We start from the raw sequence: 24,129 nt of genomic DNA on the forward strand, positions 1-24,129 counted from the left end.
GAGGCTACTGTGAATGGGGTAGTTTTCCTAACTTCTCTTTCTGAGGATTCATCACTTATGTATAAAAATGCATTGGATTTATGAGCATTGATCATATATCCTGCTACTTTACTGAATTCACTTATAAGTTCTAAAAGTTTTCTGGTGAAATTTCCAGGTTCCTCTAAATATATAATCATGTCATCAGCAAATAGGGATAGTTTGAGTTCTTCTTTTCCTATTTGTATCCCTTTAATTTCTTTGGTTTGTCTAATTGCTCTGGCTAGAGTTTCAAGGACGATGTTGAATAGAAGTGGTGAAAGAGGGCATCCCTGCTTGTTCCAGGTTTTAGAGGGAACGCTTTCAGTTTTTCATCATTTAGAATGATATTGGCCATGGGCTTAGCATAGATGACCTTTACAATGTTAAGGAATATTCCCACTACCCCTATGTTTTAAAGTGTTTTGAGCATAAAGGGGTGCTGTATTTTATCAAATGCTTTTTCTGCATCTATTGAAATAATCATGTGATTCTTGACTTTAAGTCTGTTGATATGGTGAATTACATTTATTGCTTTCCGGATGTTGAACCAACCTTGCATCCCTGGGATAAAACCCACTTGATCATGGTGCACTATCTTTTTAATATGTTTTTGTATGCGATTTGCTAAAATTTTGTTGAGAATTTTTGCATCGATGTTCATTAAGGATATTGGTCTGAAATTTTCTTTCCTTGATGTGTCTCTGTCTAGTTTAGGTATCAGGGTGATATTGGCTTCATAGAATAAGTTTGAAAGGGTTCCCTCCTCTTCTATTTCATGGAATACTTTGAGGAGGATTAGAATGAGCTCTTCTTTAAAGGTTTTGTAGAACTCAGCTGAGAACCCATCTAGTCCCGAACTTTTCTTTGTTGGTAGACTTTTGATGACTGCTTCTATTTCATTTCTTGAAATTGATCTACTCAAATTGTGTATGTCCTCCTCATTCAGTTTGGTAATTCATATGTCTCTAGAAACCTGTTGATGTCTTCAAGATTTTCAAAATAGCTTCTAATTATGTTTTGTATTTCAGTCGTGTCTGTAGTGATATTTCCTTGTTCATTCTGAATTTTAGTAATTTGAGTTTTCTCTCTCCTCTTTGTTAGTGTGGTTAAGGGTTTGTCAATTTTGTTTATTTTTTCAAAGAACAAACTTTTTATTTTGTCAATTTTTTCTATTGTTTCTTTTGTTTCAATTTCATTGATTTCAGCTCTGTTTTTAACTGTTTCCTGTCTTCTACTACTTTTGTTGTTGGTCTGTTCTTCTTTTTCTAGGGCTTTGAGCTGTAGTGTTAGGTCATTTGTTGATTTTTTCTTCTTTCATTGAATGTGCTCCATGAAATAAATTTTCCTCTAAGAACTACTTTCGTAGTGTCCCAGAGATTTTGATATGATGTATCTTTGTTCTCATTTACCTCTAAGAATTTTTTTATCCACCCCCCCCATGTCTTCTGTTATCCATTCATCATACAACAGCGTATTATTTAGTCTCCAGGTGTTGGAGTAGTTTCTGTTTTTTATTATGTCATTATTTCTAATTTCAATCCATTATGATCTGATAGAATACAAGGTAGTATCTCTATCTTCTTGTATTTGCCCACAGTAGCTTTGTGGCATAATATATGGTCTATTTTAGAGAAGGATTCATGTGCTGCTGAGAAGAAAGTGTATTCGCTCTTTGTTGGATGGTATATTCTATAAGTGTCCGTTAAGTCTAAATTATTGATTGTGTTATTGAGATCTATGGGTTTTTTTGTTCAATTTTGTTTGGAGGATCTGTTCAGTGGTGAGAGAGGTGTGTTAAAGTCACCTAGTATTGAGTGAGAGGCTTTCTACATAGAACCAGCCACAAACCCCCGAACCAACGGAGAGCTTCGATCCGCAAGCAGCCTCTGGGATCAGAGCAGGGCAGCCAGAGACCTCTTCAGGCGGCTCTGCCCACTCCGGCTGCAGGCTCTCTTCACAGGGCGATCCAAGATGGCAGCCTAGAGGGTGACTGCACCCCCAGTCGCGCCAGAACCCAGGAGTTAAGAAGGGGAGGCATTGAGAGACTCGGACTGAAATAGAGCCACGGGTAAGTCTGCCCACTGGGTAAAGCTTGGCCTGGGTGGCAGGCCCAGATAGAGGTGGCTTATCGGAACCGGGCAGGGCAGCTAGAGTCTTCCACAGGCAACCCTGCGCACTCCGGCGGTGGGCCCCGCCCACACAACCAGCTTCCCCAGGTTCTCGGAACGGGCCCGCTAGTGAGAGCCTTTCTGACCAGAACAAGCTCCAAGTCCCGGAGCCAGCGCAGCGCAGCGTACTCTGGCACGCAAGCAGCTTCAGGGACCAGGATAGGGCAGCCAGAGACTTCCCCAAGTAGCCTGGACCCCTGCGGTGGGAGGTGCCTTTCAAGGCTAGCTTCTCGGACCAGACCGCCCAGTGAGAGGTTTTCTACATAGAACCAGCCACAAGCCCCCGAACCAACGGAGAGCTTCGATCCGCAAGCAACCTCTGGGATCAGGGAAGGGCAGCCAGAGACCTCTTCAGGCGGCTCTGCCCACTCCGGCCGCAGGCTCTCTTCACAGGGCGATCCAAGATGGCAGCCTAGAGGGTGACTGCACCCCCTGTCGCTCCAGAACCCAGGAGTTAAGAAGGGGAGGCATTGAGAGACTCGGACTGAAATAGAGCCACAGGTGAGTCTGCCCACTGGGTAAAGCTCGGCCCGGGTGGCAGGCCCAGATAGAGGTGGCTTATCGGAGCCAGGCAGGGCAGCTAGAGTCTTCCCAAGGTAGCCTTCCACACTCTGGCAGTGGGCTCCTCCCACAAGGCCAGCTGCACGGTGCAGGACCACAGTGAGAGCCTTTCCACACAGAGCCAGTTCCAAACCGTGGAACCAGTAGGGGGCTAGGGGCAGTTTTCTTCAGATGCACTGCATTATCACATTCCTCCAAGACATCAGGCTACTGAAGGCTGGGAGGTGATACACTGGAAATCTACTGGGACACTATAAGCCAATAGCGGAAAACTGCAATATCTCAGGGTCCCACTGACAGCTGACCAATATGAGAAAACAGGGGAAGAAAATGTCCCAAACAAACCTAGATACTACATCAATAAAACCCAATGACAGCACAGCAGAAGAAATGTCAGAAAGGGAGTTCAGAATGTACGTAATTAAAACGATCAGGGAAGCTAATGAGGAGATAAAAGAGCAAATGCAGGCATTAAATGATCGCACCAATCAACAGTTAAAATACCAAATATGGGAAGCAAGAGATCATTTCAATAAAGAGTTAGAGATACTGAAAAAAAAAAAACAAACTGAAATACTTGAAATGAAGGAAACAATAAACCAAGTTAAAAACTCCATAGAAAGCATAACCAATAGGATAGAACACCTGGAAGACAGAACCTCAGACATTGAAGACAAATTATTTAACCTTGAAAGCAAAGTTGGCCAAACAGAAAAGATGGTAAGAAATCATGAACAGAACCTACAAGAATTATGGGATATCATGAAAAGGCCAAATTTAAGAATTATTGGGATTGAGGAAGGCTTAGAGAAACAAACCAAAGGAATGAACAATCTATTCAATGAAATAATAACAGAAAATTTCCCAAATCTGAAGAATGAAATGGAAAACCAAGTACAAGAGGCTTATAGGACTCCAAACATACAAAATTACAACAGACCCACACCAAGGCACATTATTATGAAAATACCTAACATACAAAATAAAGACAGAATTTTAAAGGCCGCGAGAGAAAAGAATCAAATTACATTCAGAGGGAAACCAATAAGAATATCAGCAGATTTTTCAATCCAGACCCTAAAAGCTAGAAGGGCCTGGAACAACATATACCAGCCCTGAAAGAAAACGGATGCCAACCAAGAATCTTATACCCAGCAAAACTTACCTTCAAATTTGATGATGAAATAAGATCCTTCCATGATAAACAAAAGCTAAAGGAATTTACAAAAAGAAAGCCAGCATTACAGAACATTCTCAGCAAAATATTCCATGAGGAAGAGATGAAAAACAACGATGCAAATCAGCAACAGGAGGCGCTAGCCTAAAGGAATAGCCAAATAAAGGAGAAACCAAATCATGTCAAAAACAAATATGAGTCAATTGACTGGGAATACAAATCATATCACAATAATAACCCTGAATGTCAATGGCCTGAATTCATCAATCAAAAGACACAGACTGGCAGATTGGATTAAAAAGAAAAATCCAACAATATGCTGCCTGCAAGAGACTCATCTCATAGAAAGAGACACCCATAGACTAAAGGTGAAAGGATGGGGAAAACATACCGTGCACACGGACACAGCAAAAAAGCTGGAGTATCCATCCTCATTTCAGATAATGTGGACTTCAAACCAAAACTAGTCAGAAGGGATAAAGAAGGACATTACATGCTGCTTAAGGGAAGCATAAATCAGCAAGAAATAACAATCATAAATATCTATGCCCCGAACATTGGCTCATCCACGTACGTCAAACAAATCCTTCTCAATTCCAGAAATCAAATAGACCACAACACAATCATACTAGGCGATTTTAACATACCTCTTTCACCACTGGATAGATCGTCCAAACAAAAATTGAATAAAGAAACTATAGATCTCAACAACACAATCAGCAATTTAGACTTAACAGACATATATAGAATATACCATCCAAGAAAGAACGAATACACTTTCTTCTCAGCAGCACATGGATCCTTCTCTAAAATAGACCATATTTTATGCCACAAAGCTACTGTTAGCAAATACAAGAAGATAGAGATACTACCTTGTACTCTATCTGATCACAATGGATTGAAATTAGAAATAAATGACAGAATAAAAAACAGAAACTTCTCCAATACCTGGAGACTAAATAATACACTATTATATGATGAATGGATAACAGAAGACATCAGGAGGGAAATAAAAAAATTCTTAGAAGTAAACGAGAACAAAGACACATCATATCAAAATCTCTGGGACACTATGAAAGCAGTACTTAGAGGAAGATTTATTTCATGGGGTGCATTCAAAAAAAGAAGTAGAAATCAACAAATAAACGACTTAACACTACAGCACGAAGTGCTAGAAGGAGAAGAGCAGACCAATACCAGAAGTAGTAGAAGACAGGAAATAGTTAAGATCAGAGCCGAAATCAACGAAATTGAAACAAAAGAAACAATTGGAAAAATTAACAAAATAAATAGTTGGTTCTTTGAAAAAATAAATAAAATTGATAAACCCTTAGCCACACTAACAAAGAAAAAGAGGGAGAAAACTCAAATTACTAAAATTCGGAATGAACAAGGAAACATCACAACAGACACGAGTGAAATACAAAACATAATTAGAAGCTGTTTTGAAAATCTATACTCCAACAAAACAGAAAACCTCGAAGACATCAACAAATTTCTAGAGACATATGAATTACCTAAACTGAACGAGGAGGACATACACAACTTAAATAAACCAATTTCAAGCAATGAAATAGAAGAGGTCATCAAAAGCCTACCAACAAAGAAAAGTCCAGGACCAGATGGGTTCTCAGCCAAGTTCTACAAAACCTTTAAAGAAGAGCTCATTCCAATACTCCTCAAAGTATTCCATGAAATAGAAGAGGAGGGAACCCTCCCAAACTCGTTCTATGAAGCCAATATCACCCTGATACCTAAACCAGACAGAGACACATCGAGGAAAGAAAATTTCAGACCAATATCCTTAATGAACATCGACGCAAAAATTCTCAACAAAATTTTAGCAAATCGCATACAAATATATATTAAAAAGATAGTGCACCACGATCAAGTGGGTTTTATCCCAGGGATGCAAGGTTGGTTCAACATTTGGAAATCAATAAATGTCATTCACCATATCAACAGACTTAAAGTTAAGAATCACATGATTATTTCAATAGATGCAGAAAAAGCATTCGATAAAATACAACATCCCTTCATGCTCAAAACACTAGAAAAAATTGGGGTAGTGGGAACATTCCTTAACATTATAAAGGCAATCTACGCTAAGCCCATGGCTAATATCATTCTAAATGGTGAAAAACTGAAAGCGTTCCCCCTAAAAACTGGAACAAGGCAGGGATGCCCTCTTTCACCGCTTCTATTCAACATCGTCCTTGAGACTCTAGCCAGAAAAATCAGACAAACCAAAGAAATTAAAGGGATACGAATAGGAAAAGAAGAACTCAAACTATCCCTGTTCACTGATGACATGATTATATATTTAGAGGAACCTGGAAATTCCACCAGAAAACTTTTAGAACTCATAAGTGAATTCAGTAAAGTAGCAGGTTACAAGATCAATGCTCATAAATCCAATGCATTTTTATACATAAGTGATGAATCTTCAGAAAGAGAAATTAGGAAAACTACCCCATTCACAATAGCATCGAAAAAAATAAAATACTTGGGAATCAATCTCACAAAAGAGGTGAAAGACCTCTACAATGAGAAGTACAGAACACTAAAGAAAGAAATTCAAGAAAACCTTAGAAAATGGAAAGATCTCTCATGTTCCTGGATAGGCAGAATTAATATTGTCAAAATGGCTATACTACCTAAAGTGCTATACAGATTCAATGCAATTCCAATTAAAATCCCAATGATGTACCTTGCGGAAATAGAGCAAGCAATTATGAAATTCATCTGGAAGAATAAAAAACCTAGAATAGCTAAAGCAATCCTCCGTAGCAAGAGCGAAGCAGGGGGTATTGCAATACCAGATCTTCAACTCTACTACAAAGCAATAGTAACAAAAACGGCATGGTATTGGTACCAAAATAGACAGGTAGATCAATGGTACAGAATAGAGGACATGGACACAAACCCAAGTAAATACAATTTTCTCATACTAGACAAAGGGGCCAAAAATATGCAATGGAGGAAAGATAGCCTCTTCAACAAATGGTGCTGGGAAAACTGGAAAACCATATGCAATAGAATGAAATTAAACCCCTATCTCTCACCCTACACAAAACTCAACTCAAAATGGATCAAGGACCTCGGAATCAGACCAGAGACCCTGCATCTTATAGAAGAAAAAGAAGGTCCAAATCTTCAACTTGTTGGCTTAGGATCAGACTTCCTTAACAGGACTCCCATAGCACAAGAAATAAAAGCAAGAATCAACAACTGGGATAGATTCAAACTAAAAAGCTTTCTCTCAGCAAAGGAAACTATCAGCAATGTGAAGAGAGAGCCTACGGAGTGGGAGAATATCTTTGCCAACCATACCTCAGATAGAGCGCTAATTTCCAGAATCTATAAAGAACTCAAAAAACTCTACAGGAAGAATACAAATAATCCAATCAACAAATGGGCTAAGGAAATGAACAGACACTTCACAGAAGAAGATGTACAAGTAATCAACAGATATATGAAGAAATGTTCAACATCCCTAGTAATAAGGGAAATGCAAATCAAAACTACCCTAAGATTTCATCTCACCCCAATTAGAATGGCAATTATCAAGAAAACAAGCAACAATAGGTGTTGGCGAGGATGTGGTGAAAAAGGAACACTCATACATTGCTGGTGGGGTTGCAAATTAGTGCAGCCACTCTGGAAAGCAGTGTGGAGATTCCTCAGAAAGCTTGGAATGGAAACACCATTTGACCCAGCTATCCCACTCCTTGGCCTATACCCAAAGGATTTAAAATCAGCATACTACAGAGATACAGCCACATCAATGTTCATTGCTGCTCAATTCACCATAGCCAGATTGTGGAACCAACCTAGATGCCCTTCAGTTGATGAATGGATAAAGAAACTGTGGCATATTTATACAATGGAATATTACTCCGCAATGAAGAATGATAAAATTATGGCATTTGTAGGCAAATGGACGAAATTGGAGAATATCATGCTAAGTGAGATAAGCCAATCTCAAAAAACTAAAGGACGAATGATCTCGCTGATAAGCGGATGAGGACATATAATGGGGGGTGGGAGGGGTTAGCATTAGGTTTAGGGTTAGGTTTAGGGTTAGGGATAAGGAGAGTGGTAAGAATGAAGGAAAGAAGGACTGTATAGAGGGAAAAGAGGGGTGGGAGGGGTGGGAGGGGTGGGGGGGAAGGGAAAAAAAAATAAACATCATTGCCCTATGTAAACGTATGATTACACAAATGGTATGCCTTGACTCTATGTACAAATAGAGAAACAACATGTATCCCATTTGTATACAATTAAAAAAAATAAATAAATATATAAAAAAAAGAAAATGAAATCCAAAAAAAAAAAAAATTTTATTGATTTTTTCAAAGAACCAATTTTTTGTTTTGTCAATTTTTTATATCGTTTCTTTTGTTTCAATTTCATTGATTTCGGCTCTGATTTTAATTATTTCCTGTCTTCTACTGTTTTGGGTGTTGATTTGTTCTTATCTTTCTATGGCTTTGAAATGTAATGTTAGGCCATTTATTTTTTTGACTTTTTATTCTTTTAACAAATGCATTCAATGAAATAAATTTTTCTCTAGTACTGTCAAAAAAACAAAACAAAACAAAACAAAAAAAGAAAATGTATAATTAAATGCATATAGTAGAAAAGAAGAGAGATAAAATAAAGGAGTTCAATATTCATCTCTGTACATTAAAATATCAAAGTATATTTCTTTTGTCTCTGGAAGATTCCCTTCCTACTGATTATGAGCTATAACTTCTCTCTTCTGGGAGAGATCACATTTGCATATTTCCTTTTGTAAATATAATTAGAAATTTTAATATGCAGTTATTCTTCTGACATGAAGTAAGTGCTTAGTAACTGCATTTATATTACCTAAATTGTTGCCTTCTTGCACAGGAGCATTTGTTTTTGTATTCCAAATATATTCCATTCTTCATTTAATATTCCATATTCTTTTCACAATGTTCTACATCCATTTTAGGCAGAGTTATTCTCTTTCTATTGGTGATGCCAATAACTTATTCTGGTATGACATTGTCAGCTTTTATATTAATTGAATGCCAAAGAATACAAAGATGTTAGAAACAAACTTTCTATTAACTATGAATGAATGTATTATAATTATTTGCTTTTAATCAACTATTTAAAAACAAAACACAGATGAAATGACTTTGTTTTAAAATTTTTAACATAACTTGTGATAAATAACTCAAGGTGTGCTCCATACTGAGAACTCATTACATAGTGTAGCAATGGTGTTTTTTTTTCCATATGGTATAAAATCAACAACTGATATAAAAGCATATATTATATATTGGTCAATCATGATTATTAAAGTGTTTTCAAGGTGTTGGAAAAAAAAAAGTCACCTAGTATTATTGTGTTGTGGTCTATTTGTTTTCTGGAATTGAGAAGGATTTGTTTGATGTACATGGATGAGCCACTGTTTGGGGGCATCAATATTTATGATTGTTATGTCTTGCTGATTTATGCTTCCCTTAAGCAGTACGAAATGTCCTTCTTTATCCCTTCTGACTAACTTTGGCTTGACATCCTCATTGTCTGATATGAGGATGGATACTTTGGTTTTTTTGCTGAGTCCATGTGCATGGTATGTTTTTTCCCATCCTTTCACCTTTAGTCTATGGGTATCTCTTTCTATGAGATGAGACTCTTGCAGGAGCCAATTGTTGGATCTTTCTTTTTAATCCAATCTGCCAGTCTATGTCTTTTGATTGATGTGTTCAGGGCATTAGCATTCAGGGTTATTATTGAGATATCATTTGTATTCCTGGTCATTTGGCTCATTTTCATTTTTTGATAGGACTTGGTTTCTCCTTTATTTGGCTATTCCTTTAAGGTAGTTTCTCCCTTTGCTGATTTACATTGTAGTTTTTCATCTTTTCCTTATGGAATATTTTGCTGAGAATGTTCTGTAATGCCGGCTTTCTTTTTGTAAATTCTTTTAGCTTTTGTTTATCATGGAAGGATTTTATTTCATCATCAAATCTGAAGGTAAGTTTTGCTGGACATAAGATTCTTGGTTGGCGTCCATTTTCTTTCAGAGCTTGAAAAATGTTGTTCTAGGTCCTTCTAGGTTTTAGGGTCTGGGTTGAAAATCTGCTGATATCCATATTATTTTCCCCCTGAATGTAATTTGATTCTTTTCTCTTGCAGCCTTTAAAATTCTGTCTTTATTTTGTATGTTAGGTATTTTCATTATAATGTGCCTTGGTGTGGGTCTGTTGTAATTTTGTATATTTGGAGTCCTATAAGCCTCTTGTACTTGATTTTCTATTTTATTCTTCAGATTTTGGAAAATTTCTGATATTATTTCATTGAATAGATTGATCATTCCTTTGGTTTGTTTCTCTGTGCCTTCCTCAATCCCAATAATTCTGAAATTTGGTCTTTTCATGATATCCGATAATTCTTGTAGATTCTGTTCATGATTTCTTACCATCTTCTCTGTTTGGTCAATTTTGTTTTCAAGATTAAATATTTGTCTTCAGTGTCTGAGGTTCTGTCTTCCAGGTGTTCTATCCTATTGGTTATGTTTCTATAGAGTTTTTAACTTGGTGTATTGTTTTCTTCATTTCAAGGATTTCTGTTTTGTTTTTCAATATCTCTAACTCTTTATTGAAATGATCTTTTGCTTCCTGCATTTGCTCTTTTAACTGTCTATTGGTGCGATCATTCAATGCAATGCCTGCATTTGTTCTTTCATCTCTTCCTTCAATGCCTACATTTGCTCTTTCATCACATCATTAGCTTCTCTGATCATTTTGATTATGTACATTCTGAACTCCCTTTCTGACATTTCTTCTGCCATGCTGTCATTGGATTTTATTGATGTAGCATTAGGTTTGTTTGGGACATTTTCTTCTCTTGTTTTCTCATATTGGTCAGGTGTCTTCTCCTCTAGTAGTGAAACTCTGAGATATTGAAGATTTTCTCTATTAACTTAAAGTGTCCCTGTAGATTTCCAATAACTCACCTCCTAGCCTTCAGTAGTCTGAAGTCTTGGAGGAAGTTGATAATGCAGTGCTCCACAAGAGCACTGCCCCTCTAGGGGTGGTGGACTTCAGGTGAGGTATAGTCCCTGCTAGTGGACAGAGGCGTGTCCACTTGTTGACCGATAGCCAAAGGGGAACTAGACTTCGGGCTGGGGCATGGCTGGTCTGGGCCTGTGTCTCTGATTCTACCACCCTAGCCTGGTGGGGAAGACTCACCTGGTGGGGAAGCCTCACAGGGTAGCTCTCTTCTGAGAAGTTCCCTTTGGTCCAGAACTACCACCTGGGCTGGGCAGCCCTCCTCTGTGATGTTCCCAGGGTCCTGACCTACCTCCTGGACCAGGGAGCCTCGCTCTGTGCTGAAGCATCTCGCTGGGCAGCCCCTCTTCCGAGAAGCTGCCTGTGGTCCTATCTTGCCGCCGAGTCCTGGGACCCTTGCTCTTCAGGTTCTATTATCTAAGACTTCAACCTGTATTCATATGGTAGTATTTTTTTTTAAAGAAAATAAATAAAATTCCATGGCTTAGATCAAACTGAACTGTCGGGGTACCGCAGACCCCCAGCCCTTCGGCGTGGCCAAGATGGCGCCTGGCAAGGTGCCAAGGAAGTGTTGAGAACAAAACCAGGTACCTCCAGCAGACTAATACTCTCTGCCAACAAGTGGCGTTATTTGAGGAAGTTAATGTGATTGGTCATGGGTCCTCGTGGACACTGCATGATTGCTATATCCACACTATTGTGCTCCATTACTGTCCATGCTTTCCCCTCGTGATCTATAAGCTGATTGGTTGTTGTATGTAATGTAAGGCGCTTGCAAGAGCCGCCGGCCGCCGGCCAGCCAGAAGTAACTGCTAGCAGAAAATAAAGAACTTGCCCCGATCCGGTTTCGTGTTTCTCTGCGGGCAGGGGAACGCGATACTGAACTACTGAGGTTACATGTTCTATAACTAACTACCATCTACTTTAAGCAACCAAATACCTTTTTTTTTTTTTTTTGGAAAATATTCTCTTGCACAGATGATTCTCTTTCCTGGAAATGAATCCCCCCAAATATTTATCTGCTATAATCATCCTTTTGCTTCTAAATAAGACGAATTCACATTAATATTCATTTTCATGTAACAGATGTAGGGTTGTTGCATCCTGCGCAACAGTTTATGCAGGGCTAACTGAACCAGTTGATGAGGGGATTAGGGAAAAGACAAACAGACACAAAAATAGAGAAAAAGGCAGGGCTTGGTGGTTTAGTCTGCATCTGGTGGAGGACTAACCACAAACAAACTCAGTAAATTTATTATATAGATTTAAACAGCAGAAGAATTTATTGTGAGAAAGCTTCTTCAAGATAAACAAAACCAAAGCTGAGTTTAAAAGCAGCCCAATTAGAACTTATCACCTTGCGCCCATAATCCTCTACCTCTGGGCAGCAGACATTGAACCCAAGGTTATGAACTAATAAAATTTCTTGGTTAGCAAGGAATTTCCCTTTGAAAAGGGCATCACCATACAAGTAGGTGGCTTTTGGTTGGTGCCTTTGCATCTAGAAATTCCTTCTCAAGGGAGGTGTCACCTCTGTCTTTGGGCAGTTCAAAGACCCATAACTCATTCAGGGCTCCTGACATGGGGTGATATGCATTTTAATTAGTAATGCCAATTCAGTAGAATTTGAGACCTGAGAAATATTTTTCATTGTAAAACTAAATGTCTTGAATAGAATTTTCCTGTATTTAATTTCTTGGGAAAATAATACTATTTTAGTTATTCTATGCTTCATCAAAAATATGGAACATTTATCCATTTGTGTAGATGTTTATCCTGTGCTAGTTGCTGAACAAAGCAAGTGAAACAGACATGAGTTCTTTCCTCTGAAATATTCCCATAAATGCTAAGAAGATGGCATGACAGGAGCCCAAAGCAATCTTTGGGCAACTGATACCAATGCTAAATGAAAACTAAACATGTAGAAGCTCAGTTCATAGAAATTATTTCCAAAGAAAACTTAATAAACACATTCATTCACACACAAGGACCATGAACCTTTGGATGGAAGAGTAATTTTAAGTTGTTAAAAAAGTCAAGAGAACATTCAATATCTGTGTTAATAATAAAAACACTTTACTAAAACAATTATTGTTTCATTGATAGGATGACTGAGCATTTCTATAAAGCTTGCCCTCCCTTCAAGTCAATCACGCTTGTAGCACTTACTAATTTTCCTTTCTTCAGTTGGCTTGCATCATCACAATTTTTTCCATGTCATCAATATTTAGTAGAAATTCACTTTTTTTGTTCACTCTTTTCATGCACTTGATAGAGGATTTGTTAAATGACTCAAATTTAGGCCATAATATACTGATTTTATGCACATGTTAGTTCTCAAATCCTGTATTTTCTGTGCAAAGCAGGAATTGCTTTTAAATTGCTAAGTTAGAGTGTAAAGGATATTTGAAACCAGAGTTATTCATTTCTCACTGGTGACTAAACTGAGTGATTCATTTACTGACTCATTTACTCATTGATTTATCTGTTTTGGGAGCCTATTATATTTCACTTACTCAGTGAGAATGAAATGTAAGACATAGCTGCTGTCTCAAGAAATTTACATTCTTCTGTTACTTTCTGTTATGGTGACCCCCAAAAGCTCACATGTGAGACAATGCAAGAAAGTTCAGAGGTGAAATGTTCGGGTTATGACAGCCTTAACCTAATCAGTGCAATGATCCACTTGAACGGATTAACTGGATGGTATAACTGTCAGCAGGTTGGGGGTGGCTTGAGGAGGTAGGTCACTAAAGTTTTGCCTTAGAGGTTTATATTTTGTCCCCAGTGAGTGGAGGTCTCTCAGCTTCCTGATTGTTATGTTCTGAGCTGCTTTCCTTTGCTATACCTTTCCACCATGAGGTTCTGCTTCAGCTCAGACCCAAAGTAACAGAATTGGTCATCTATGGACTAAGACCTCTGAATCCATGAGTACCAAATAAACTTTTCCTCCTCTAAAATTGTTCTTGTCAGGTCTTTTGGCCACAGCAGCAAAAAAGCTGACTAAAAACACTCTCTGACCTCTACAATAATGAGCAAATATTACCCATTTTTCCAAGGATGCTAACAATATTCCACTTGTTTCTATTCAATATGTCATGCAATTCATCATTTTATAGATATTATCACCCAAACTTAATATGTTGTAAAGAAAAGCAATATTTTATTATTTTGAAATTTCTGTTATAACTTAATAGAACGAACGTCTGTGTGTTTTTAGCTTATAGTAGCCTTTAAAATTAATTAGTGCATTATAGTTATACATAATGGTAGGGTTCATTTTGACATACCCCCAGTGTTGATTAAGCTTTGTTAGGATATTCTTGACATAAAATTGCATATATTCAAGTATACTATTTGGTTTTTTTGATACATATGCATATACATTGTGAAATGATAACCACGATTCAGTTAATTAATATATCTGTCATCTCTACATAGCTTTTATTTGTGTGTGCGTAAGAATATCTAAGATTTATCCTTTTAGCAGGTTTCAAGTGTACATTATAGTATTGTTATATATTATCATCATGCTGTACAATAGATCTCCAGAATTTCCTCATCTTTCATAACTGAAGCTTTGTACCTTTTGACATCTATCCTTCCCCTCCCCATAACCCTTGGCAACCTCCATTCTATTCTCCTCTCCTATGAGATTGACTGAGATTTCACGTATAAGAGAGATATGTGGTATTTCTGTGTCTTACTCATTTGGCTTTACCCCATCCATTTAGCAAAAATGAGGATGTCATTCTCTTTTTAAGACTGCAGAATACAGGTCAAGCATCCCTAATCCAAAAACCTGAAATGCTTCAAAATCTGAAAACTTTTGAGCACCAACATGACGCCACAAATGAAAAATCCCACACCTTTACCTTGTGAGGCAGGTCATAGTAAAAACACAGATGCACGAAAAATATCATATGAAATTACATGCTGGGTATGTATATATAAAAAAATACATTGAATGCAAATAATTGGATTTCATGTTTAGAATTGGGTCCCATCCCCAAGATCTTTCGTGTATGCAAATTATCCAAATCCAAAAAATTCTGAAATCAGAAACACTTCTAGTTCCATGCATTTTGAATAAGAGCTACTCAACCTGTATTTGTGTGTAGTTATGTCTGTATTTCGTATTTTCTTTATCCAATCATCCTGTGAAGGACCTTTAGATTGTTTTCCTGTCTTGTCTATTGTAAATAATGCTGCTGAGAAGATGGTAGTATAGGAACCTCTTTAAGATTCTCTTGTCAATGTCTGGATAGATACCCAGAAGTAGAGTGCTGAATTGAGATAGGTCTATTTATTACCCATTAAGTCCCAAGTTTTCAATTCTAATATTTCGGTGAAGTTAGTATTGGCACATTAAAATAAGTTGAAAATCACTTTCCATGGCTTATATGTTATTATATCAATATTATATTAGAATTGTTTAATATAATTGTTATTGTGTAATTATATAATTACAAGATATATACTATATATTCAAGTCTTTATAAGTATTCCCTATCTGGGATAATGGGACAAAAATGTGTTCATTTTTTGAGGCATCTCTATATTGTTTTCTACAATCCTGAGACCTTTTCTTGAAGCCCAACATGGGAGTCAGCAGTGACGCTTGTGGGAGGCCTGGAGGGGGTGGGGGCAGGGGTGTGCATGAGGCAGTTCATGATTTAGAAACATCTGAGCTTGTATGACCTTAGAAGAGTGCCTGGATGGTCAAGTTCAGGTTTGAAGATAAGTCCTACTATTAAATGTACAAAGGCAGAGGACAGGCAATATAATCACACACGCCCCTTGAGATGCTAGACTTAATTACATAAAAGTACTCAATGTTTAAAATTTGAAAACTGGAAAGGAGCTAGGACATAGATTATCTAGACTAATTACTTCATTTTGAAGATGAAGAAACTGAAGAGCAGGTGGATTAAGAAATTTTTATAATTTTCTGTAGTTTTTCCAGAGGTGAATAAATTTATATAGTCCATAACCTGAGAAATCCAGAATTGAAACCAAAAGTTTCTTAACAATGAATCTAGTATTCTTTCCATTGTGTGTAATCGAAGTGGTTTTCTGATTCTATCGGTGGTGACTCTTTGTTTATTCATTTATTTTTTTGCAAGATCTCCTTAGTTTCAGAGCTGGCAGCAGGGTGGTTAGTGGCTTGGCCCTCCTCAGCACCTGAATTTGTTATGGTTGACTGTGCAGTTACTCATGTTGCTCTATTTAAAATGGAAAAGACTACAGACAAAATGCCTGGGATCCTGTGAACCACGGAGGCATATGACCAACAAAATCATTCTTCTAGGTACAATAAAACGTAATGGCTCATGGAATAAAGAGCGCAGAGAAGGAGTGAATCACTGGGAATACAGGGGAAGTTTTGTTTCAACACAAGGGTTACATCTATTTTAAGGTACTTTTCAAAACCAGGAAAAAACATGAACATTTGAAAATGATTCCCAGGGGGGAACATCATATTTTAGTATTTCCTTTCTTCAAGAATATAAGACTTGAAGTACTAAAACTTTTTTTTAAGCATAAAAGGCAGCAGATCAACTTTTACATTTGTAAATATTACGTTGAGTTTCTGAAGGTGGATGTTGAATTTGTAGTCTCTTAAAAGAATGTTCTTTTAAACTGACAGTAAGGTAACATCAAATCAATGTGTTAAACTGCGTACACTTTCCGTGAAAACTATGGAAAGTAAAAATGCTATGTATTTTCACCATTGTAATATACCAACATTAGACCTTTAGAAATTTATACTGGAATAATATCTTTATTGTGTCCTTGAAAAACACAAATGTTTATAACTTTTAAACTTATGTTTAGATTTATTTATTATCAAGACCATGAAGAATTCGTATTGGGAGGAAACAATTCTTAAAAAATAAGAACCAAATTTTCTACCTATATAGAGCAATGTTAAGTACAAGAATAAATGAAAAATCAAATTTTAAAGAACATCACAAATTTTTTTCACATGTAGAAGATGTATATGATATAGAATGTTAGTTGTGAACATACTAGTAGGAAAATTATACAGATTAAAATATCTCTCAAGAACCTTTTAAATATTGCTCATGATAAAAAACAATTATTATGAGTACCAGATTTGTCTACTAAATTGAGCTATTAAGAATACTATATTTGCAGAATATATTCATGATAAAGACATAATTTACAGAGCTACAGTTTTTTAAATAAGTAATCTGTGCATAATGACAGCAAAATTAATGAAAGAATTAATTAGTTGCTTACTATATATATAGTAAAAATATAAAGTCCATGTAATGAAGAAAGATCTACCTTTCCCTTATATATTAACTGAGCTACTTAGGTACGCTATGCATTGTGCTATTTATGGTATAAAAGTTTTAGAGTTCATTCCTTTTGGAATCCTTTTCTTTTTGGAACTAGAAATAAATTTTTAGCTAGATTCCTGTTTTATTTCATCTTTGGTTGTGATTTTGTGCTTTCCTAAAGTAGAAGATCAAAGCAAGTACTTGCTATATGCCATCTATCTACCATTTAAACTTTTGAGTGGCAGTCAGAAAAGTCAAGAATTGTTGGACTGAATAGTTTTCAAAAGTTTCTGGTACATTTCTGACTTTAGAAACCTGGGATAGGAATCCATTGCCATATGCATATATACTATTTTCTGAGCCTCTTCAAAACATGTTTGCGTGGGTTCCTGAATGTTCCTGATGATAGTTTCTCTTGTTGAACTGTCAATGTTAACCTGAAAAGTGAAATTACATGTAGAGCATAAGTAACACAATTGAACATAGACACACAGAATGGGAAGGTTTCATTTATTCCCCCCTCCTTTTCAGTACAGTAGGTAATTTTGTTCACAGTTTTCATAGATATCTAAAGAGATTTATCAGAGATAATTTTTTTTCTTTTCTTTTCTTTTTTTTTTGTGGTGCTGGGGATTGAACCCAGGGCCTTGTGCTTGCAAGGCAGGCACTCTACCAACTGAGCTACCTCCCCGGCCCCCCCCTTTTTTTTTCTTTTTAAAAGTAAATATCCACCTTCACATTCCAAAGGAATAAAGCACCACCTGGTCTGAGACCAGAGTCTCAGAAACCACTGTCCACTTAGGAGGATGCCCAGTGATTTCTTAGTGGAGGTCTGCAAACAAGGAAGCATATGAAACCAAGGCCTCTTTTTAAGAAAAAGGGAAGTTCGTGCTATTTTAAAATTTATCTTCCTGAATCGTCACAAAGGTTGTTTTAACAGAATATGCCCGAAATGGGAAGAAGGTGAGAAGAGGGAGAAATAAAGGGCAGAAGTGGTTATCTCAGTAAACCCCCAAATTTCCAGATTGGACTTCCGGGGAATAAATTACCATCATTGTCTGTCCTTTCCCCTTAATAGGAATGTTCACTTTTATTGTCTGTCTGCCAGGAAAAGTCTCAGTAAGTCTGTTTCATTCGTTGTAAGTGACTGGGGGTAATCACAATGTGAATATCTGCTGGGTCTGCTGGTTTTGGGCTAAGGTGAACGGTAATCTCTGGTGTGGTGGCAGATTGCCACTCGGGATGGGCACATGCCTATTTATGGCATTTGTAGTGTCTGCTGGCAAGGAAGCTTTTTATTTTGAGGACTGCCTTTTTTTTTTTTTTTTTTTTTTTTTTGGCTTTTTAACCTTCCTGGGAATTAAGATACTCTAATGAGAAACTTTGGAGCCAGACAGCCTAAGTTTCAATACTAACATTATCACTGTATGTCACTAGGCAAGTTTGTTAACTTTACAAATTCTTAGGTTTTTTTTTTTTTTAATCTATAAAACAAGGTTAGTAATACCAAATTCATAACATTTTAGGAGATACTGGGATGTAAAAGTGCCTGGCATGTATGGATGATTGACAGGTATTAATGCCAAAAGATGCACTGATTTCATTTCCCATCTTTGTTACCTCTCTAGGGGACTGTGGCTGGATGTAGGTCTTATAAAGCTTCTTTGCCATAAAACTTCTGCTCCACCGTGAGGCAATTTTCTTATAGGTTTCACATGCCATCCAGAATTTAATATTCTCATCGCTGTGCTCCATTTTTAAGTATGCTGCATAGACTACTGGGCCACCTAAAAGACGTAGAGAAATGAGTTTATTTTTATAGTTAAGATTATCAAAAAATCTGAACAATATTTAATGCAACTTAAAACAAAAGTCTGAATAGAATCTCCCTAATTATGTATCAAGTGAGTATTTTATATTCATATCTTTATCTATCACACTCTCAGATCTGCACATCTACACATCTGAAGTAGGTTCGACAATCCAGTCATTGGTGAGGTCATCCTGCATTCTGAGTCACTCAAAGGATATTGCTCACCACTGTGGATGGGTCTGTGACATACAAGACAGGAGATGTCACAGGGACCTAGAAACAAGGCCTACACTGGGCAGGTAGGAGGAGCTCTGATCATGATGTTACAAACCAAAGCTAAGAACTCATGCCAAACTGGTGGGTAAGAGCAGAGTGTAGATTCTAAAAAGACAGGTCAGCGTTGGAAGAAAACTATTTAAGCCATGTGGGAGTTATATTCTCATCAGGTTGCACAACCTGTAGTGTTTCTGAAGATCCAGTCAGTGCAGGAGAACACAGACAGATAAAAACTGAACTTTCCACAGTGCTGGGGGTTCGAACCCTGGCCCTTGTGAATGCCAGGCAAGCACTCTACAAACTGAGCCATTCACTCAGCACCCTCAACTTCTTTTTCATGGTTTATGGTTCAAATCAGAAATAGGGACCAGGCAAGGAATGGAATTCAGAAGGGATATTGGCAACTATCTCAGAATTGAGTACAGGTCGATGATTATGTGGAGCATGATCATCAAATGACCCTTGATGCCAAGATGGTGATCCTCAGCTGGGGTCTTAAAATGCCTTTCTAGGGGTAGATACGGAAAAAGGTGAGAGGACCTTTTCTGATTGAGTCACTATTTTCTAGGAACTCATGTTCGAAGAAGGCAGCTGTTAAAAATCTAACATGGTAGTCAGAATCTTCGGGAAGACCAAGTACTCTCAAGGCTCACCATGAATACTTTGAGATGAATATTAAACTTCTTTTGGTGACTATGAAGTCTCTTGGCATATCTGAGCAATGGAATTGTTAAGTGACAAAACAACAAAGTAAATTTCTTTTCTTTCTTTCTTTCTTTTGGTACCAGGAATTGAATCCAGGGGTGCTTAAACACTGAGCCACATACCGCCCTTTTTTAAAATTTAAAATTTTGAGACAGGGTCTTGTTAATTTGTTTAGGGCCTCATTAAGTTGCTGAGGCTGGATTTGAACTTGCAATCCTCTTGCCTCAGCCTCCAGAACCTCTGGGATTATAGGCAGATGCCACTGCACCCAGCCAAAGTAACTTTCAATAGAATTGTGTGTATAGTCACACTGAATGCATGACCACTTATACACTGACTGCTATCATAGGATTCTTTTTTTTCTTTTACAAAAATTTGTACATAATTTAATGTGCACAACTTGATGTGTTTGTAGCTAAGTATATACCTAGGAAACTGTCACAACAATCAATGCCATAAACATACCCAGCAACTCAAAAAGGATTTTGATTAATAAAATCTTGGTCAGTATCATTAACTATTATGAAAAGTAAGTGTAAATAGATGGAATGGAAATAATGGGTAATCATAATCATATTTTCCTGGATCTTCACACAAGAGCTTAGATCAAGTTTTCTAACACTAGCAAGTCAGATTTTTTGACTTCTTGGTTTCTAATTACTCTGTCAGAATTGATACAGGAATAAAGATAACAAAGAATTTTATATTCAAGAAAAATAACTCAAAAAGAGGCAGATCCCTTCTAAGGAAGCATTAGGGTTATGGAAAGTTGGTAATCTGCAAGAAATACAACATCCTAGTAACACACAAACTTAGACCATGGCTTACTATTGTCATGTGAGCCTATATGCAGCCTTCCTAACCTTGAGTAGTTCATAGTTTGACAGGAATATCACCTCAGTGTGGAGGACGTGAGATGGGATAGAACATGGATAGATATGTAACATAGGAAACGGTGCACCTACCCAATGGTACCTGCCCAATGGGGGAATACATTTAAACTTAGAACAAAAAATTTCAGGGGCTGAGGAGATAGCTCAGTCAGTAACAAGGCCCTGGGTTCGATCCCCAGCACCCCCCCCCAAAAAAAAATTTCAAACAAAAAATTTATTTTTATGCTAAAGTGACTTTAAGTTGTACCTTGCCTTACCATAGGCACAGGAAATGGAGCAGAGAACACATGTAGTGACTAGTCCTCCTATTAAGGAAATAGTTGAATGGCTGGAAAAAACAAGACAAACAAACAAACAAAAAACCACCAAAAATTTATTTCTGGTTCAACATGTTAAGTTGAAGTCAGTGTTTTTCAGAACAAATGAAAGAAACAGCTATAATTAAAAATGAATAGACTGATAAAGTTTGTAATAAGAGAAAGTTTCAATGCTTAATTAGGAACAGAAAATAAGGACCTTAAAATAAAAATACATTGCTGGTGGGTTGCAAATTAGTGCAGCCACTCTGGAAAGCAGTGTGGAGATTCCTCAGAAAGCTTGGAATGGAACCACCATTTGACCCAGCTATCCCGCTCCTTGGCCTATACCCAAAGGACTTAAAATCAGCATACTACAGAGATACAGCCACATCAATGTTCCTAGCTGCTTAATTCACAATAGCCAGATTGTGGAACCAACCTAGATGTCCTTCAATTGATGAATGGATAAAGAAACTGTGGTACATATATATACAATGGAATATTACTCAGCTATAAAGAATAATAAAATTATGGCATTTGCAGGCAAATGGATAAAATTGGAGAATATCATGCTAAGTGAGATAAGTCAATCTCAAAAAACCAAAGGAAGAATGATCTCGCTGATAAGCGATGATGACACATAATGGGGGTGGGAGGGGGCAAGAATGGAGGAAGGAGGAACTGTATAGAGGGAAAAGAGGGGTGGGAGGGAAGGAAAAAATAACAGAATGAATCAAACACCATTACCCTATGTAGATGTATGATTACACAAATAGCATGCCTTTACTTCATGTACAAAGAGAAACAACATGTATCCCATTTGTTTACAATAAAAATAAATAAAAAAAAAAGCAAAGAGTTTTCTTGCCTGATAGCAGTAGAAGAAGTAAGATTTGAAGCACAAGAGTGATTGCTGCTGGCTTTCAGTATCAATGAAGAAAGATAGAAAGAGGAGGGAGGGGGAGAGAGAGGAAGGAAGGAAGAGAGGAATGAAGGGAAAGAGGAAGGAAGGGAAAGGAAGAAGGAAAGAAGGGAGAAGAGGAGTTGAAGTCTTCAGTTACTGTTTTTGAATTATTGATTTCTCCCTTGAATTGTCAGTTTTTGATGCACATATGTATATATCTTCCTGATGGTTTCTTTTGTCAATATAAAATGTTCATCTATATCTCTAGTAACACTTGTTGTTTTAAAATCTGTTTGTCTGCTGTTAGTATAACTACTCCAACTTTCTTATGATTGCTGTTTTCATAATACATATTTCCATCCTTTTACTTTCAGCATCTAACTGGGATCTTGTTTTATATCCACTCTGACAATCCCTGCTACTTTTTCTACTGTTTAATCTATTTGGATTTACATTGCTATTGATATGTTTGGATTTATATCACCATTTACTTTTTTGTTCTCCAAAGGTCTCAAGTCTTTTTTTCCTCCATTACTCTTTTACTTCTTTCTTTTATGCTAAATAAATATTGTTTAGTGTAATATTTAAAAAATAAATAAAGAAAGAAAAATAAAGAAATGAGCTAGAGAATAGGAAAAAGAAAGAGTGAGAGTGTGCACATGTGAGAGAGAGAGACAGACAGACACCAGATGGCAAGATATCTGGAAACCAATATTAGATTCCACATTCTAATGTTCAGATTTGTGTTTATGTTTTGCTTGATTTTGAATCAAAATGTTTATGGATTCTCATTTGAGAACCCACCTGCATTTACACCTGCCTTCCTAGCTTCCCTCCTGATGGAGAAGAATAAATCTCTCTGCTTCTTTTTGGGCTGGCCTAATTTTTCCACAATTCTCAAGTTCTTTGCTAACGAAGTCATCTATGTGTTACTATATGTAGTTTTTATGTTTTCTGAGTGATATTTTCTGTATATACTATATAAAATACAGTTCAGCACAGGTGCTTGATGTGGTAGCTTGCAGTTTTGTTCTCAACCCCTTCCTCTAATGGCACTGTATTTCCCTGTCCCATTTACATCCGTACTGGCCATTGAACTTGTGCTGGTCAATGAAATACATGCAAAAGTGCTGTGTGCAGGTCCAAGAAGATGGTTCAAGAACCCTCATGTGGTTCTGCTTCTCCATTCCCATGAAAAGAATGCATTCTAGACAAAAGCTGCTCACTTAGCTTAAAGGTCAGAATGAAGACAGGGAATAGAGTGAGAGCTGACCTTAGTTGCTGTGTATCATGAACAAGGAAGGGACCTTTCTTAGTGTAAATCACTGGGATTTTAATATTATTTGTATTATGGCTTAGCAGAAGCTGACCTGGATGACTCCAACCCATCAGATACTTCCGATGTGATTCTGATGTGTGGAATGAGTAGACTCCTGTGATTGGTATGTTTCACAGAATTCTGTATACATTAGGCTAAGTTTTGTCTGAGTACAAGTACAAGTTATCCAAAGAAGCAGCATTTATGTAAAAATGTTTCAGGAATCAGTAACTATTAAATTCATATTTAAATTGCCAGTTTAGAATTTGGTTGACTCACATACTACGTGAATTATAATGTAGAAAAGTCTTTCCCAAATCAGACAATGGAACCCAATATAGCTCATTCGGAAGTTTGAAACGATAATCATTCCTGAGCACTATGCTCAAGAGACCATGATTCTGCTGCAGAAGAGCCACTGAAGGTTGAGCAACAGAATTGCTCACTTAAGTTGAGAGGATGGCAGAAAATAGGGTGATGGCAGACACAGTGTATACCTTTTCCTTGAAGAATCAGAGTGTTGCTTTTGGAAATCTCTAGCTTGCCCTTTTAAAACTAGTCACTGAAATTAGTATTCCTGTTAAACACAAGATGACACATGCCATCATTGCTTGATGCAGTAGAAAAA

At 37.1% G+C, this 24,129-nt stretch overlaps 1 protein-coding gene and 1 long non-coding RNA gene across 3 annotated transcripts in view; one reads left to right on the plus strand and one right to left on the minus strand.

Moving 5' to 3' along the window:
- LOC124962366 (uncharacterized) overlaps positions 1–24,129 on the plus strand; it is a 144,473-nt gene that overhangs the window by 71,283 nt on the left and 49,061 nt on the right. The gene's annotated exons all lie outside the window — the stretch shown is intronic.
- The window catches only part of Rgs13 (regulator of G protein signaling 13), a 31,001-nt gene continuing 23,952 nt past the window's right edge, over positions 17,081–24,129 (minus strand). For both annotated transcript variants that reach the window (XM_047521665.1, XM_047521664.1), the window contains 2 exons: positions 18,914–19,080; positions 17,081–17,730 (listed from right to left, as the gene is read on the minus strand). In XM_047521665.1, the coding sequence (XP_047377621.1) occupies positions 17,548–17,730; positions 18,914–19,080 (350 nt within the window). In that variant the 3' untranslated portion in view covers positions 17,081–17,547. The remainder of the gene's footprint in view (positions 17,731–18,913; positions 19,081–24,129) is intronic.

The sequence above is a fragment of the Sciurus carolinensis genome, chromosome 12 (assembly GCF_902686445.1).
Source record: "Sciurus carolinensis chromosome 12, mSciCar1.2, whole genome shotgun sequence".
Lineage (NCBI taxonomy): Eukaryota > Metazoa > Chordata > Mammalia > Rodentia > Sciuridae > Sciurus > Sciurus carolinensis.